This window comes from Scyliorhinus canicula, chromosome 7, assembly GCF_902713615.1.
Source record: "Scyliorhinus canicula chromosome 7, sScyCan1.1, whole genome shotgun sequence".
Lineage (NCBI taxonomy): Eukaryota > Metazoa > Chordata > Chondrichthyes > Carcharhiniformes > Scyliorhinidae > Scyliorhinus > Scyliorhinus canicula.
This window is the reverse complement of record NC_052152.1, coordinates 166,358,951-166,377,841: the sequence shown is the minus strand read 5'-3', so window position 1 is coordinate 166,377,841 and position 18,891 is coordinate 166,358,951. Positions and strand designations below refer to the sequence as shown.

At 47.3% G+C, this 18,891-nt stretch overlaps 1 protein-coding gene across 1 annotated transcript in view; it reads right to left on the bottom strand.

The window, feature by feature from the left end:
• Nucleotides 1–18,633, bottom strand: part of LOC119969511 (CCN family member 3-like) — a 31,769-nt gene extending 13,136 nt beyond the window's left edge. The window contains exons 1-3 of the mRNA XM_038803208.1: nt 18,367–18,633; nt 17,130–17,346; nt 184–432 (exon numbers count right to left, since the gene is read on the bottom strand). Coding sequence (XP_038659136.1) covers nt 184–432; nt 17,130–17,346; nt 18,367–18,426 — 526 coding nt within the window. The 5' untranslated portion in view covers nt 18,427–18,633. The remainder of the gene's footprint in view (nt 1–183; nt 433–17,129; nt 17,347–18,366) is intronic.
• Between the last annotated feature and the right edge of the window lie 258 nt (nt 18,634–18,891).

Here is an 18,891-nt window from a genome sequence, read left to right as displayed (position 1 = left end):
AGTGATGTGCTGAACGAGCTAAGTATTATTTAAAGCAATCAGCAATACAGAACACATAAATCACACCTATTCTGATCACTTGGGCTGTTAACCAAATCAGTCACTACAGCTGGCTTCCACTGTTCCTGTAACGCGTGAGGGTTGATGTGCATTATTATTTGCTCATGAACTCTGAATGATTACCTGCCAAGGCATTGCCAAAGATACCATTGTCTTGCTTCTCACATATCCATCGAGGACAGCATTCCCCTGGAATCTCAACACGTTTTGGGTAAGGGCAGTCTGGCCCAGGCAGGCGGACGTCTTCACTACAGCGTGGGATGCAACCAATTCCTCCATCTGAGCACCAACAGTGATATTTACAGCTGGGCTGGAATACATCTCCATCCTTATAGATCATCCCATTGAATTCACATGTTTCAGTTTCAAGTGCTAGACACAATTAAAAAATATTCATAATTCACCTTTCATTTACACCGAACTTTACCGCAATATAGTTCAATATGTTCAAAAATACAACACTATTACATTATATTATAATAGAATATACAAAACGAGGAATTTGTGGTCACAAATGATGTTCATTAAACTTACACTTGCCTACAGAACTTGACTAGGGTTTTACACTTGCACTATGAGGGAGTCAAAACAGTGCAGGTCCCTCTAACGCAGACCTGTAACCAGTGTGAAGAAGTGCTCTGTCTCATAAACCAATCCAAATGAAGATTGCTCAGCAAATCAGATTGATGCATGCAAGAAGAGTCTAATTAATAATAACTTATTGTCACAAGTAGGCTTTAATGACGTTACTGTGAAAAGCCCCTAGTCGCCATATTCTGACACCTGTTCGGGGAGGCCAGTACGGGAATTGAACCCGCGCTGCTGGCATTGTTCTGCATTGCAAGCCAGCTATTTAGCCCACTGTGCTAAACCTGCCCCTGTGAATGTCAGTGAATGTTAGAATATTTGATTCAATGCCCAACCATGTTGAGAAGCGAAACAGAGGAATTAGGAGAGCGAAGAGAGAGAGAGGGAAAAAGGTACAGAAAGAAAACTTTTTTTTTCAGTCATTTAAACAAAAGCAATAATTAAGGTCTGAAGGAATGAGACAACACGGTTGCGAAAATTAGCTTTCGGTGCCAGAGATCTTTGGGCAATAATGGAGGCCGGGACAATCTGGGACGGGACCAGAAATTCCTACCCAAAATGAATAAGACCGTTGGCTAGTCTGTCAAATTTTCCGTTCCACCCAGGAGAATGCCTGCCACTGGCATGAATAGAAAATCCCGGCTGAAGACTTATCAAGCCAATAAATTTAAATTACACTCAAATGGAAAAAACTTTTTTTTCTGGTTTGTTTACTGAAGATCTGGTGGGCAGCAAATGCAACCTTGTGCAATCCTTGTGTTTTATTGGCAAGTCTAATAGTGAGGTTCCTGGAGGAACAGGACAGCTAATGGAGCAGCTTCCCTGATGTGTTCTCTCCAAATTCTCAGTCTAATTTACTCTTTAATGACGGTGGTGCTGGCAGCTACAAAATTATACTGCCTACAGAACCAAGGCATTATATGTCTTAATATTCTTGGACAAAATATTGGCCTGGACTTTGCAGCAAGAATAAATGGTGAGGCCATCAATGTTCCCAGTTATCATAGAGTAACTAAGACAACACCATCTAGCGCCTGAACTTGTGCAATGCAAAGGCAGAAATCTGGAAATTGCTGTCAGAGTTCCTGCTTCTCCAGAAGACTCATATATTGGTACCTTGCCCAGGAATTTGGCATTGAAATAAATGAAAGGAGACGAATGTGTAGTACTTACCCATTGGATATCCTTTACATTTGCAAACAGAAAAAAACAGGGCTTGTACTTTCAAGTGCAATTGTACTTGCTAAATAATGGTCGTCAAACAACCTCTTTAGAGCTAAAAGAAAATGTTTTTTACAAGTGGGGAGCTTCAATCCTTCAGTTCGCAATTATTTTTGGAAAGATAAAATATATATATATATTTCTTCAATTTCTGTCCTTTAATCTCTCTTAATCCCATCTTTTCTTCTCTCTTTTTGCTTTCTGTGGATTATTTAATACCAATTAAATATTCTAACTTATACTTCTTGATTTAGATTCTGTTGGTTCATTGCAATTCCGTGTAAGTAGGTGAATTTTGAATAACTTAAGATCGGGCCCTGTGTGTCACAATGAGGATTCTTAATTTTGATTGGTTGAGAAAGGACGCTGTTGGTTGCCTTGTTTGCAAGTCCCACATCCCCTGCCAAGGCCTCAACAAAGCCTCAACTCACCAGATTTGTGAACGAAAATTGTAGTATTTCCAAATCCATGGTGATTCTGAGATTTCATAGAAATTCCAGATTGAATACCAGTTTGACGCCAGAGGTTACCACACAAAACACCACAAAACTATGTGAGCAGCTGTAAGCACAATGAATGGAAAGAGGTGTTGGTTCTCCACTGACCACAAAACCTGGGCCATATCAAGGGCGCAATCGCCATTTATTTCTTGCATATCTGTAAACTTGCACACACAGGAGTGCAGTGATGATTCAATGTTGTGCTGAATCATGCTGCTTTTATACCGAATGGAGATAATTTGCAATTTTATAGCACTTTTCATAATCTCTGGACATTCTCAACTGCTTCACAGCCACTGGTGGCTGTGTGTTTAGTTGCCAAGGACACCCCCCCCCCCCCCCCCCCCCCACACACACACACACACACTATCCCCCAGCACCCACCCACCCCTATTCCTCCTTTAAGATGTTCCTTAAGACCTACCTCCTTGACCAAACCTTTGGTTCTCTCCCCTAAAATTTCCTTTTGGGTGTAAAATTTTGATTGATGCACTAATGTGACGTGCCCTGGGATATTTTACCATTATAAGGTGCCAAATAAATACCAGTTGTTTTTGTAAAGTGTTGTCATGTGTAGTGGGATTTTGTTAAAAATAGTTGCACTATGATTAAAACTTGCACTTTGCAAATCAATAATGTTCTGATGAGTTTTGACCTTTTGTTACTGTGTAAGAATGAACACAGAATCATGATGGGAGAGGTGGCTCACGTTCGCTGACGACGAAACAAAGCCTCAACTCACCAGATTTGTGAACGAAAATTGTAGTATTTCCAAATCCATGGTGATTCTGAGATTTCATAGAAATTCCAGATTGAATACCAGAACAGACAGAAAAATGATAAACCTTGCCATGTGTTGTGCACAATTTAATAATAGGCAGCAATTTTCTCCGAATATATATGATGATTATTTAATTTAAAATGCCTTAAATGAGAAAAGGTTTATGTAAAATTGATCCTCCCAGAGGATCTGAAGCCTAAAGTTTTATTAACCACAAGGTAAAGTCCAGCATCGCACTGTAACTCTGTGAATATTTATGTTTGATTGGGTCAGACAGTGAAAACTGTTGGTGGATTGAGATAAACAATACAATATATGAAGGCATATTAGGAGATATAGATCAATATTTCAAATCAAATTACTCTAAAAATTCATTCTCGCCTGTATGGTAGCACGGTGCTTAGCACTGTTGCTTCACAGCGCCAGGGACCCTGTTTCGATTCTCACTTGGGTCACTGTCTGTGCAGAATCTTCACGTTCTCCCCGTGTCTGCATGGGTTCCCTCCGGGTGCTCCGATTTCCTCCCACAAGTCCCGAAAGACATGCTTGTTAGGTGAATTGGACATTCTGAATTCTCCCTCAGTGTACTGAAACAGGCACCTGAGTGTGGCGACTAGAAGATTTTCACAATAACTTTATTGTAGTGTTAATGTAAGCCTACTTGTGACACTAATAAAGAATATTATTACTATGTAATTGGGGAATGGGCAGAATTCATGCTTTACCCATGTTGGTTCCTGTTAAAGCCGTTGCCTCCTTAATTCTATGGTTCTGTGTACTGATGTCAGTCTGCACACACATCAGGGTGATTTAGCACAGTGCAATACTAGCACATGTGTTCTACATGGCTTCCAGCTCCTAAAGCCAGTTTGTCTCTCTAAACAATACGTGCTGCTGACTGACATTGCGGGAAAGAATGGAAATGGAACATCTGAGAAGAGAAGACAACAAAGCTGTGCAGGTTAGGTGGATTGGCAAAAAGAAAAAAAAATTCCCCTTAGTGTCCAGATGTGGAGGTTAGGTGGTGTTGTAACCTACGCAAGATCTACAGGGTTGGAGTAATCAGTCTCCTCGTGAGTCTTGCCAAGTGCGAGCTTCTCCGCTAAGGGGGCAGGGAACCCGAGGGCATTGATTTTTAAAAATAAATTTAAAGTGTTCAATTCTATTTTTTCGAAATAAGGGGCAATTTAGCGTACCCAATTAACCTACCCTGCACATCTTTGGGTTGTGGGGGTCCACGCAGACACAGGGATAATGTATAAACTCCACACGGACAGTGACCCGGGGCTGCGATCGAATCTGAGTCCTTGGTGCCGTGAGGCAGCAGTGATAACCGCTGCGCCACCATGCCGCCCCCACCCAAGGACATTTATGATTTAGTTCTATATAAAGTCGGCCAGGTATGGAACCGGCAGGCAGATCCGACTGGGATCTGATGTTTATTGTAAATATAATTGCTTCGCAATAAACATCGTTTTCTTTTACTTATTCGATTCAGATTCATCTGTAGCTTCCTGAAGTGATGTTACAGTGATTGGGTGGGGGGTGACGGAGGCATTGGGCCTAGTTCGGGTGCTCTTTCAGAGGGTTGGTGTAGACTCGATGAGCCAAATGGCCTCCTCCCGCATTGTTGGGATTCTACGAACACAGTTCACAGATGGACCATTAGAGGTCCTAGTCATGGAGGGAACCAGTAGATCCACATAGACCACAATGTGAAGGGAATGGGAGCAGTTGGTCAAAGAGGTTAATGCAAGGAGTGTGGCCACTAGGACCTGGCAGCAGTACCAGAAGACCTGATCTGATGTGCATTATCAAGATCAATGGATTTATCTTCACATGTCATCTCCTGTCCACCACTGCACCAAACTCTCACTCTGCTCATCCACCCATCAGCAATCTCTAGTACTCAGAACTCACACTTTAATACCTCATCCTCGTATATCTTCCTATGATGTCAGCTTCAAATCTGTCACTCGCTGCCGCCAAATAAATCCAGCTATTCAGCATTGGCAGACACATCACCCAACCACAGTGCAGCACAGTCACTCAACTCTGAAGAAGATTCATGGGGATTTGAAACATTAAATCTCTCCACAGATGCTGCCAGAGCTGTTGAGTTTTTCCAGCATTTTATGATGCAACACAGACACTGATATTCTTCCCTAACTATTGCAGGATAGATAGCATGAAATGCAAAGGGGCAGCAGAGAACCGATGAAAGCCAGGGATGGGTTGCAAAGTGATGGCAAAGGGTGGTGGTGGGCACAGAAGGACAAGGGAGCAAAGTGAAAGGAGAGTTGTGCAAGGAGTGGGGTGGGGAAGAGCAAACACTGGGGGGGGGTAATGTTGAAGGGGAAATGTGAAAAGAATGAAGTGGGGGAGGGTAAGGGCAGGCAGAGGGGCAAGGAAGTGGATGAAAAGGATAAACAATGGAAGGAAGAGGGAAGACTGAGAGGACCCCGACAAGGCTGCATGACATGCAAACAAACAAGGCGTACTAAGGGCTAGCACATGTATTACTGGAAGGGAATGGACGGAAGACTATGGGTGCGTGTTAGGTGTGGCACATGAGGGATGGATCGCACAAACATTAAACAGGTCGGGGCTGCAGTGCTGTGTGAAGGTTGCTGTTATCCGTAGTCCTCGTCGGAAATGGGAACTATATCAAGAATCACATTTAAGTTCAGGGGCTGGTAGGCAGGAGTCAGTGAGGGCAGATATTCCTGCTGAGGAATGGAAAAGTGTCACAGATGACAGGTAGTCCAGGGGCTATGCGAACCTCACAGTCTGAAGTCAGAGAAAAGAGACAGTGCAAAGGAGTATCAGGCAGCAGCAGGAGCAATCATTAGGATCATGCTGTTCCCCAGCAGCAGGCGTGCTTTACAGGAAAACTGCACAGCTCGATGTACAGGGCTGTCCTAAAGGTGTTGTCCCTACATGTGGTAGGCTTTGTATTGGACTGCGGAGGGTATGGTGAGGGTCACAAGGGTCATCTGCAGTCTCCAGATCGGAAACACATAATATCGGGGGAGGGGTGCGGTCATGTGAAACTCTCATGAGGGAATCTCCTGGAAGTAACAGTGCACACAGGCTCCAAATGGAGTGGGTACAGGTCATCACCTCGCAGGTGATGGGCTCAGAGAGGGTGGGTGTGTGCCAGTGTCCATCACCACAATTACAGTTCCAGTATCAGTGAGTGAGGCTGGGGAATAACAGGTGGCAGCTCTACCTGCACACCTTGAGGCTTCAGGTAAATTGGAGATAAGCTGTCAGTGAGGGTCAAACTCTGTTCTGCAATAAAACTGCAGTACCACCATCTCGACACTCATGCAAAACTAAATCTTCCAAAATGGGAAACAGGATCGGTTCTGTCTTGCATGAGTATTGTGAAGTGTGGGAGGACCATGAAACTGACCTCCGGGGCTCCTTCATGGGATCCATACTCACTTATTACTGTTGCTACAATGGACAGGGTTCGTAGCAATTATACAGGACTCAGTGCCCATTGCCCAAGAAGCAAAAGTAAGCCTGATTTCTAATTTTGTGCTTTGAAACAGATCGGCACAATTCAATAGCCTTCAGTCAAATTTAGAAAAGCTACACAGTGTAAAGCAGCAAAGCAGCCTTGAGAGTGAAGGCTATTGTGAAGGGGGTGAAGCTGCATCAATTCTGCCTTTCTATCGGTGAAGGTGAGTCATGGGGTGACAATCAAGACCTCTATCGGTGGCAAAACGGGTTCTATTTATTCGCCATGAGAAATCAGTTATGCCAAGTCAATAAGTGGAGTTAAGAGTCACATTGGGTTAAAGAGGAGCAATGCAATCTCAGTTGCCAAAGCTTAGCTGCCCTACTTCTCCCATAGTTCTCTCATTCACACCTTTGTATTCAGCACCGTTTAATCACTCTGGTCTTCAATATCTTTTTTCAGGGAGGAGCCAGAAGTGAGAATTGATCCAGTCGTCCAGGGAGCTTTTCTATGAATCCTCATTTGAGGCAGGAGTTGAAAGGGAGAAATGTGTTGGGACACATAACTCCAGCAGGTGGCGCTGCATATGGGGCAAAGCTAGAGGGAGTCTGAGCATCAACAGGAGGCTGAAGGGCAGAGATCCAGACAGTGGAGATGATTCACAACAAAGGGTCTGTCATCCACAAGTCACCTTTCTCCAAACAGTGAGAGGCAGGGCAGGCAAAGCTCCGATATACCAGAGATCTGGTCCATCATATGTGCCACTTGCTCCAAGAAGACCTGGCACCACGAGGGTTTTGAGCTTCCCCCTGTCAGTGGCGCTGAGGGTGACGGCAGCGCTCAATTTCTTTGCGTCTTGTTCTTTCCAGGGGGCAACTGTGAACTTCTGCGCCATTTCACAGTTTGCAACGCATCGGTGCATTCAGGAGATGACCAAAACCCTTTGCAGAAGGAATCATCATTATGTGAACTTCGTTCTGGACGGTGAGTGCCAGGCTCAGCGATTCACAGGGTCACAGCTACCTGTGGGTTCCCTGAGCACACACTCGCTCATGGAGCAGACCATAGGGCTGCTGAAGATGCAATTCAGATGCCTGGACTGCTCAGGTGATTCTCTTCAATACGCACCAGGGACAGCATGCTGCATGATCACAGTTTCTGTGCCCTTCACAATCTGGCTATGCAAAGAGGTGAGGCCCTGCCAGAGAGTGAACTGGAGGAGGAAATGAGGATAAGGAGATGAAAGAAGCCCTGGGGGATGATGAGGGTCAGCATGAGCGTGCAGATGCCACGGAGGAGGGAGACATGGAAGGTGTTCCCGTGATACCCTCATAGGCAAAAGGTTTCAAGAGGAGTAAAATTATGTTTGATCATCAGGAGGCATCTGCTCTAGATCTCCCAAGCCATTTCATGACTTCCGAGAGAATAGCCAAACCGTCTCTGAGACACTTGAGTCCTAAGTGTTCACTTGGGTCAGATCTTAGCTGTGGTCACCGGTGTCCTGGTGATGTTCTTGCTCTGTCAACCTAAAGTCCAGCAAGGAAGAACAGTGATGTGAGTTGAGGCTAGATGATTTCCACACCTGATAAGGATGCAAACACCATTGAGAAGGAAGTGCGGACTAGATAGGACTCTCAGCCTAAAGAGCATGTCGTGGTTTGGGACACTATCAGTTAGGAAACCCAGACGCGCAGAGTCACATATCTGGGCCGGGATTCTCCCCTACCCGGCGGGGTGGGGGGTCCCGGCGTAGCGGAGTGGCACCAACCACTCCGGCGCGGGCCTCCCCAAAGGTGCGGAATTCTCCGCACCTTTAGGGGCTAGGCCCGCGCCGGAGTGGTTAGCGCCACGCCAACTGGCGCCAAAACCGGCGCCAGCGGCCTTTGACGCCCGCCGTCCAGCATCGGGGCTGGCCAAAAGGTCTTCGCCGGTTTGCGCATGCGCCGGTGCATCAGCGGCCGCTGACGTCACCACCGGCGCATGCGCGCTGGGGGATTCTCTTCCGCCTCCGCCATGGTGGAGGCCATGGTGGCGGCGGAAGAAAAAGAGTGCCCCCACGGCACTGGCCCACCCGTCGATCGGTGGGCCCCGATCGCAGGCCAGGCCACCGTGGGGGCACCCCCTGGGGTTCGATCGCCCCGCGCCCCCCCCCCCCCCAGGACCCCAGGGACTCGCTCGCGCCGCCAATCCCGCCGTCACCAGAGGTGGTTGAAACCACAGCGGCGGGAGAGGCCTCTCAGCGGCGGGACTTCGGCCCATCGTGGGCCGGAGAATCGCCGCAGGGGGCTCGCCGATCTGGGCGGAGGGCACGCCGATCGGCGGGTCGTGATTCCCGCCCCCGCCAATTCGCGGGTGGCGGAGAATTTCTGCCATGGCGGGGGCGGGATTTTTGCCGGCCCTGGGCGATTCTCTGACCATGCGGGGGGTGGGAGAATTTCGCCCCTGATGAGCCCTCATCAGCCATTGCAATGCCTTGAGGAATGAGGGTTGAGAACTCACCACTCATACACTCTGAATAAAGAATTACACATATCTCCCTGATAACACAGTCCAGAAACAAGTTGCATTGGGGTTGACATCACATGAACATTAATCTTAAAAGGGGGTACTTGTGAGAAAGGCTGAACCTTTGACCATAACATTCACATGCCAATGGAATGGTTTTGAAAAAGTGCAATTTATTCACAGGGCACCCGTGACCCCGAGACAACATCAAAACGTTTTAACTTTCCTAGCTACCTCTGGGGCTTAGTGCAGCCTGGCATCTGAACAGGTGCTGAGAGAGACGGCTCTCTGCTATGACCTGTTGCCGGTGAAGACCTTGACGGACGTCTTCTGGTGGCCTGAGTGCTGGAGGGACCCAGGCTTACAAAGGTCTCCTGCTCAGGGCCAGAAGCATTCTTGGAGGCTGGTGCTGCTGGAGCTGGTGTGGGCACAGGTAGGGGGGACTCTAAGTGGCTGGAGACCCTTGGAATATCCTGATTGGAGGCCCCAGGGGTGTACAGTTGCCACTAATCCTCCCTGTGGATGCCAGAGGGCCCCGACATGCCCCTTGGCCAAGATGGAGCACTTGCACAATGGTCAAGGTTGCCTCGTCCCCATGTGGCCCACATCCTGACGGTGTCCACTAGAGTGTGCAGCCATGGAGTGCAGTGCCAAGCACAAATCATCTGTTTCCTGCACTGGATGACACTTTGTGAATGGGTGACAGCTCCAGTGACACTTTGGGCAATGGCTTCCCAAATTGAACAGATGAAGTTGATGTGCTTCTTTGAACCATCCCTGGGGTAAAGATGGTGGGTTCTCATTCCGCGAATAAGGGTCTCGAGTGCCTTGGCTCTGAAAGGCGAAGCTGCCTTCTTCTTGAGGCTGCTCACTCTTTGCCTCTGGGTTCTGGACATGTTGAAGACAGGTGGGCTGGAGAGAGTGAATTCAGTGTGTTGATCTGGTATTTAAATATGGCACTGGGACTTCCACATTGGTTCGCCTCAGATGAGAACTCGTCTGCGTGAATTGCAGGATTGGGTGAAGTGACGGAGCTGAGGTATGTACTTGGTTGTACCAAGAAAGCAAGCTCTGTGTCACCACAGGAGCGATCCCGGTCCTCACCAGCGAGCTCAGCAGCAACCTCCTCTTACTTGGTGAGGCTGATGATCTCTGCTGTCCCTCCCTCTGTCTGGTGAGGGCTCTCTCTCTCTTGTTGTGTTCAAGTCGTGTGCCTGTTGAGGACAAGAGAAAGAGATGTGATGAGAGGGAATAGAGCAGAGGATGGGTGGAATGCATGTCCCTGTGGGTGGTGCCCCTTACCCAGAGGGAACAGAGATTGGAGTTGGAGCAACAAGACAGAGGGGATGGTGGTGTGAAAATCTTGTTGAGAAAATAAGTGTTGACATGTGACCCCACTAATGGATGCATCAAAAGAGTAGCCATTTGAGTACATGATGTGATGCGGAGAGTTTTATAGTGAAGGCAGCTGAGAGCGGACTTACCCTGGCAGAGCAGGTGAGGTAATTTATCTGCCTCCTGCACTAGAACATAGAACTGTACAGCACAGTACAGGCTCTTCGGCCCTCGATGTTGTGCCGGACTAGTCTGAAACTAAGATCAAATCAACCTACTCCCAATCATGCTAGTGCACTCCATATGCCGATCCAATAACCGCTTGAAAGTTCCTAAAGTGTCCGACTCCACTACCATAGCTGGGAATGCGTTCCACGCCCCAACCAGTCTCTGAGTAAAGAACCTACCTCTGACATCCCTCCTATATCTTCCACCATGAACCTTAGAGTTATGCCCCCTTGTAACAGCTACATCCACCCGAGGAAACAGTCGCTGAACGACCACTCTATCTATCCCTCTCATCATCTTATACACCTCAATTAAGTCACCTCTCATCCTCCTTCACTCCAATGAGAAAAGCCCTAGCTCCCTCAACCTTTCCTCATAAGACCTACCCTCCAATCCAGGCAGCATCCTGGTAAATCTCCTTTGCACCCTTTCCAATGCTTCCACATCCTTCCTATAATGAGGTGACCAGAACTGCACAAAATACTCCACATGTGGTCTAACCAAGGTCCTGTTACAAGGTACAATTGCAGCATAACCTCACGGCTCTTAAACTCAATTCCCCTGTTAATAAATGCTAACACACTATAGGCTTTCTTCAGGGCTCTATCCACTTGGGTGGCAACTTTCAGAGATCCAAGGTTATGAACTCCGAGATCTCTCTGCTCCTCCACATTCTTCAGAACCCTGCCGTTAACCCTGTAATCCGTATTCAAATTTGCCCTACCAAAATGAATCACCTCACACTTATCCGGGTTAAACTCCATCTGCCACTTTTCAGCCCAGCTCTGCACCCTATCAATGTCTCTTTGCAGCCTACAAAGGCCCTCCACATTATCCACTACTCCACCAATCTTGATGTCATCAGCAAATTTACTAACCCAACCTTCAACTCCATCATCCAATTCATTGATAAAAATCACAAATAGCAGAGGACCCAGCACTGATCCCTGTGGTACACCGCTGGTGACTGGGCTCCAGGATGAAAATTTACCATCTACCACCACCCTCTGTCTTCTGTGTGATAGCCAGTTACTGATCCAATCGGCCAAATTTCCCTCTATGCCATGACTCCTTACTTTCTGCATGAGCCGACCATGGGACACCTTATCAAGCGGCATACTAAAATCCATGTATACGGCATCAACTGCTCTACCTTCATCTATGTACTTAGTTACCTCCTCAAAGAATACAATCAAACTTGTGAGGCAAGACTTACCCCTCACAAATCCGTGCTGACTATCCTGGATTAACCTGCATCTTTCCAAGCGATTATAAATCCTATCCCTCAGGACCCGTTCCAATAATTTACCTAAGACTGAAGTGAGACTAACCGGCCTATAATTCCCAGGGTTATACCTATTCCCTTTCTTGGACAAGGGGACAACATTCGCCTCTCTCCAGTCTTCTGGCACTATTCCTGTCGACAGTGAGGACATAAAGATCAAAGCCAAAAGCTCTGCAATCTCATCCCTCGCCTCCGAAAACCTAGGATATATCCTATCAGGCCCAGGGGACTTATCTATCCTCAGGCTTCTCAAAATTTCTAACACATCTTCCTTCCGAATATCTACCTCCTCCAACCTACCAGCCTGTATCGCACTATCCTCCTCAACAACATGGCCCCTCACCTTTGTGAACATTGAAGAAAAGTATTCATTTAGGGCCTCTACTATATCTTCAGACTCCATGCACACGTTCCCACTATTGTCCTTGACCAGCCCTAACTTCACCTTGGTCATTCTTTTATTCCTCACATAAGTGTAAAAAGCCTTGCGGCTTTCCTTGATCCTACCCACCAAGGACTTCTCATGCCCCCTTCTAGCTCTCCTAAGCCCTTTCTTGAGCTCCTTCCTAGCTATCTTGTATCTCTCAAGTTCCCTAACTGCACCTTGTTTTCTCATTCTTACATAAGCCCCTTTCTTCCTCTTGACAAGACATTCAACTTCTTTTGTAAACCATGGTTTCCTCACTCGACCATTTCCTCCCTGCCTGACAGGGACATACATATCAATGGTACACAGTACTTGCTCCTTGAACAAGCTCCACATCTCAATTGTGCCTATCACTGACAGTTCCTGTTTCCATCTTATGCTCCCCAATTCTTGCCTAATCGCATAATTACCCTCCCCCCAGTTATAAACGTTGCCCTGCCATATGTTCCTATCCCTCTCCATTGCTATGGTGAAAGTCACCGAATTGTGGTCACTATCTCCAAAGTGCTCTCCCACAACAAAATCTAACACATAGTCCGGTTCATTATCCAGTACCAAATCCAATGTTGCCCCTCATCTTGTCAGTCTATCCACATATTGTGTGAGGAAACCCTCTTGCACACACTGGATAAAAACAGCCCCATCCAAACTATTCGAATTATAGTGGTTCCAATCAATATTTGGAAAGTTAAAGTCACCCATGACAACTACACTGTGACTACCTATCCAAAATCTGCATTGCAATCTTTTCCTCCACATCTCTGTTACTGTTTGGGGGCCTATAGAAAACTCTTAACAAAGTGACCGCTCCTTTCCTATTTCTAACTTCAGCCCACTCTACCTCAGTAGACAGATCCTCCTCAAACTGCCTTTCTGCAGCCATTATACTATTCTTGATTAACAATGCTACTCCTCTACCTCTTTTACCACCTTTCCTAATCTTACTGAAACATCTAAACCCTGGAACCTCCAACAACCATTCCTGCCCCTGTTCTATCCACGTCTCCGCAATGGCCACAACATCGTAGTCCCGGGTACCAATCCATGCTTCAAGCTCACCAACCTTATTCCTGATGCTCCTCGCATTGAAGTAGACACACTTCAAACCACCTTCATGCCTGCAGGTCCACTCTTGCGACCTTGGTTCCTTCCTCAGTACTGCACTACCCTCAACTTCCTGAGCTCCAGCAACGCTATCTCCTGGACAACAAATCAGTACAAACCACTGGGCGGCGCTTTGTGAGCAAATGACAACCACACTGATCTGCTCAGCAACGGCCTCCCAGGCCCAAGCGGTGAGGTTGGAGTATTTCTTTGAACCATCCCTGAGGTAGATGACATGCCAGTGGGCCCACACTCCCCGAACAAGGGTGTCAAAGCACTGAAAGCCTTTTTGTTGAGGCTGCTAGTCTTTTGCCTTTGGGTTCGGACATATTGGACAGTCTGGTGAAGGCAGGTGGGCTGGAGAGATTGAAATGAGTGTGCTCGACTGGACTGGGATTTAAATATAGCGCCGGGACCCCCAAAGCCATCAGCTCAGGACGGGCAGATGAATCAGCTGCCAGCCCGCCAGGCGACCAGAGGGGAACATTCCTGTGCATAATTAATGAGGTCCCAAACACTGAATCTGGCTTGGGATCTTGCTGTTCTTATCAGCAGGACAGGTACCACCGGAGCTACCTGCCACTGCTCCTAATCTCAAAATGGGAGAATTCTGCCCATCATCTCCTTTTGCGGTTTGGCGTCAAACTTTACTTTCTTGTGCTTCATGAAGTACCTTAGGACATATTATATTTGTATGGCACCTTTAATGTAGTAAGTTGTTAGGATCATAGAAAAGTTACAGCACAGAATGAGGCCATTCATCCCATCTTATCCATGCCAGCCTGAGGCCACCCAGGTGCCCTTTCTAATCCCACCTTCCTGCACCACAGCCCCGTAGCTCAGAGCACTTAATGTGCAGATCCAGGTACTATTTAAAAGAGTTTAGGGTCTCAGCCTCCACCACCATCTCGGGCAGCGAATTCCAGACTCCCACTACCCTCTGCGTGAAAAGGTTCTTCCTCATGTCCCCTCTACACCTTCTGCCACTTATTTTGAATCTATGTCCCCTGGTTCTCGAATTCACCACCAAGGGAAACAATTTTACCATGGGAAACATGCAACATGTTGTAGCATGTGGAACAGCTCAAAACATTCAGGATGGTGTTATGTCGTTGCCTTCAGCCCCATCTCAGCTCCTGTCTCACTCACATTCTGCTAGATGGCAGGACAGCTACCTTTGGCGTGACGATGGACCTCTTCCTTTGTACCTCACCTTCCTCTTTCCCAACCCTCTATTATGAATGTCTGCTTTTTGGATATACAGCAATTATCACCTCGTCAGGCACAGCAGCCCCGTGAGAAAGAGAAAGTACTAGACCTGTGAAGAAGAGGAATAGTCACTTAACCTGACGCTCACAGCCACCGGCTTAGATACCAGCACTGTGCAAACTTTAGAGGTTGTATAGAGTCAGGATCTGCACTTGGCGAGTCACTGGGCGAGTCGGCGAGTGCCAGGTCAAAGGTAAAGGATTGTTCATCTGCCAGCTCCCAGACGTGAACCAGCATCTGATACTGCTCTCTCAGCTTCTATTGCTGGAGAGGTGGAAACCATCCAAAGTCTCAGTGTTGCAGTTCAGACAGATGCTGTGAGATCAGTGTGTGTTGCCATACAGGCTCACTGGCATTATCACCCAGATCTTATGGTTCCAAAAGTGGTAAATGCTAAGATGTTAGCAACATGAGTACTGCAACAGGACTGCGCCATCCGGGGAGCCAACTTGCTCTAAAATTCAGAAGTTGTGGCTTGCAAGAATGGGATCCAGGGAAGCCCACATTCTGGTCTTTCCAGGATCAGTGTGTAAACTTGCCCTGTACTTACACTAGTATATGCACTAATTTATTCAGAACACCCAGGTACGCACACCACTTCCAGCCCCTTTGACAACCCCCTCCACCCCCCCACCCCCACCCAACTCCAGACTTTGCTCCCCACTCTAAATGACTAAAAGCATGGCCCCCACGCCACCTTCAGCCTTCAGACCTTCTGTTGCACCAGCGCCAATGGCGATACAGAGTTCAATTTTGCAACCATTGTCTTTTTCTATCATGCCCGGTACTGACAGTAATCATTTGTTATCCAAGAGAACTATTCTACTGTGTACATGTTAGTGAATAAACACATTCAATATTTGTCTTAATGTACTTTGCATTGCAGTCGATACTGGAAAAACCAAGCACTGATTGGAGGGACCATTTTATCAAGTCTCTTTATTCTCTTCAGACGCATTATCATAACATGTGATACATTGGGCTGGGTTTTCCCAGTTTAGCCATGATTCCAATATTGGTCTCAATTCCAGTTTAGAAATCTGGAAATGGCCATGGTAAGGCATTGGGCATGATCTTCCTAGAGGCAGCCAATTAGGAAGGCACGTACGAGAGCCCAATGCAATAAAGATGGTGGGCAGGGAAGTCGGAGGCCCAATCATAGGGTGTGTAGGGATGTCCAACTGGCAGCCCCACCAGGAGAGGTGGATGCTGCTGAGGCAGGTAGGTGAGTGTGAGAACACATCAACATGGATATACTCTCTGGCACATTCTGCAAATGTTACACTGAGAGAACTGACAGCAGGCTGGGCCATCAGTGTGGAGGGGAACTCACAGAACATCTTTCAGTCACAGTGATGGCATTGGGGCAGTAGCTCCTGTACTGGCACATGGCCTACAGACGGGAGATCATTCTCGAGAAATGGCAGACTCCACACAGGGTTGTGGGGAGTACAGGATGGGGGAAGAAATCCCAACAATGGGATGGTCCCAGAAAATGCCCCAAAGTGACATAATGGGCTGCGAGCTACTTCGGAGTGGGCTGCTAACTTTCTTCCTGCCTAACCCTGGGAAGCACCCCTGAGCTGGAAACATCTCAGAGAGCTGTCCTGATGTGGCTCTGTGCTATTTTCCTCCCCCCCCCCCCCCCACTCCACCACCACCCCCACCACCACCTCCCATCCCCCGCCCCTCCATTCCTGCCTCCACGGGACTGTGAAAACTCTGTGTCCATCATTTGAACTCCGGTCCCTCGCCGTTCAGGAACCACGGACCCCTCTACTGTGCAGTAAAACATGGATTGCACTCAATCTCTTTGTTGACTGTATTTCCCATTCTGACCCGTCCACCAGCTGCCAATTCTTTCCTCCAGCCAAGATATTAGATGACTGAATCAGACACAGAGAGTTGGCATGTTTCTGATCTCCCATTGCCAGGAATGTCATCTTGGAGCCACCTCAACTCAAAGAGACCCACCACCTCCTCAAGAAGATTAATCATTTGCTGCTCAAATCAATGTATCAGATGATATATATAAAGACTAAACCTAAATTCTATGATTCCACTCATGGGTCTTAAAGCACCAACACCGCCATGAAAAGTAACTGAAAATACCTGATTGGCATGAAAATAGTCGCAAGGTATTTTAAATATTGTAACAGCAAACATGTTGCAATTAAATTTAGCATTGCAATGTTAGCCTGAGCTGGTGCAAGAAACAGATGGACACAGTGATGGAATGACCACGCGGTGGGCATTCCGGAAGCAAATGATGCAATGGACCTAAGGGCCTTGCTCCAAAACCTTGTGCGTTATCCCATTTACACAGTTAGTTACCTTGTATTGGTAAGTAAACTTACAGGTACATATCCCTCTGGTCCCAGAGTAGCTGATGCTGTGATCACAGAACAGATGCTGCTGGGGATCACACACGTCCAACGCGGTGCAATATTCTCCCAACTGCTTGGCACAAAGCTGGCAGCAGCCGCAGGCATCCACAACCACGGGGGCTCCCGGAGCACAGCGGGGGGGAGTCGGGGGGCAGTGGCAGGGGTAGCGACAGAGCTGGGCACCAATCTGCGGGCAGAAAATAGCAGCCGTCAAAAGAAAAACCTCATCACCCAGCATGCATGTTAGTGAACTCAGCCCAACGCACCACACAAGCTTGCCACCCTCCCATTGATTCTGTGTGCACCTCCCGCTGCCTCAGGGCGGCAGACTGCATTATCAGGCCCCGCTCCTCCACCCCCCCCCCCCCCTCCACCCAAGCATTGCCTTCTTCCCGATCCTTCCATCAGGCAGAAGGTACAGACGTCTGAAGACCCGCACAGCAGACATAGGAACAGCTTCTTCCCCACAGCTACAAGACTCCTCAATGACTCCCCCTCGGACTGATCCGTTCCCTGGCAGAACACTATTCACAACGCCCTATGCTGCTCTTGCCCATCTATTGCTTTGTTTGGCCCCTTGATCTGCACTGTAACCACTGTTTGTTGTAGTGCCATTTGTCAATGTACTCTGCCGCTTATTCCTTTGTCTACTATGTACATAATGTGTACGTTCCTTTGGCCGCAGAAAAATACTTTTCACTGTACTTCGGTACATGTGACAATAAATAAAATATCAAAATATCAATGAATGTGACATGGACACTGGAAGAGGCGGAGCTGTGGGGATGGGTAATAGGAAAATACACACAGCAATCACAATGGCCAGGTGGCCAAGACCAGTGAATAACACAGTGAGAGAATGGGGAGAGTGGAGAACGTTTTGTTCCTATTGGAGATCCACAATCCCCGAAATTGACATGGCTGCATTCTGAAGTACAATGCAAGTCACGGAAATAGAGGGAGAAAAAAAAGAATTTAAAACCTCTCCAGTAAACCGGGCCCATTTAACAATTTTCTATTATGATAAAAATGTATAATTCCTCTGGACACGGACCTGGGGAAAAATACAAACCTTTGGCAGCTACGACAACTGCGCAGTACTTCACTGAGAATCTGTTGACATGAGGCAGTAGCTTAAATAAACTATCGTCCTATAATAACGCGTCTGCTTAATGTGCAAAGTAGGACCACAAAATAGTTATCTCACCTCGGATGCAATGCACAGGATATAAAACGTCAACGTGTACTCTGCCCAGACTCTCCTCATGCTGTTTGTATGCTGTGTGCTGGGAGCAGTGATGTGGAGATTCCTGCAAAGCTGCTTGTTTTAAACTTTGCAGACTCTTGCGAGTTTGGGGAGTAGCAATATATAGGCAGCAGTGACGTTAATCGCAGACTTGGACGGCAAACAGAGACAACTCTGGAACACCACCAACTTTGTCCAAATTCCGGATGCCAGCTGACATTTTGACATTCGTCAACATGAGGTCCAATTAGTTATTGAATAACAGTTAAAGAGCCAAACAGAAAGTTGCGTTGTTTCCCGGATTCCTCCTGGCTGTAAGGAAACATTGCACTCTGACTGGATACGTCACCTACACCTTGCATTTGACTGCAAATCGATTGGGAATCCGTCCAATGAGTTACTGAATAACTAAAATCACACTCATGAATGTTGCTTATGTTTGACCAATAAGTGACCATGAACTGAAGGAAATTTCTGCAAGAAATG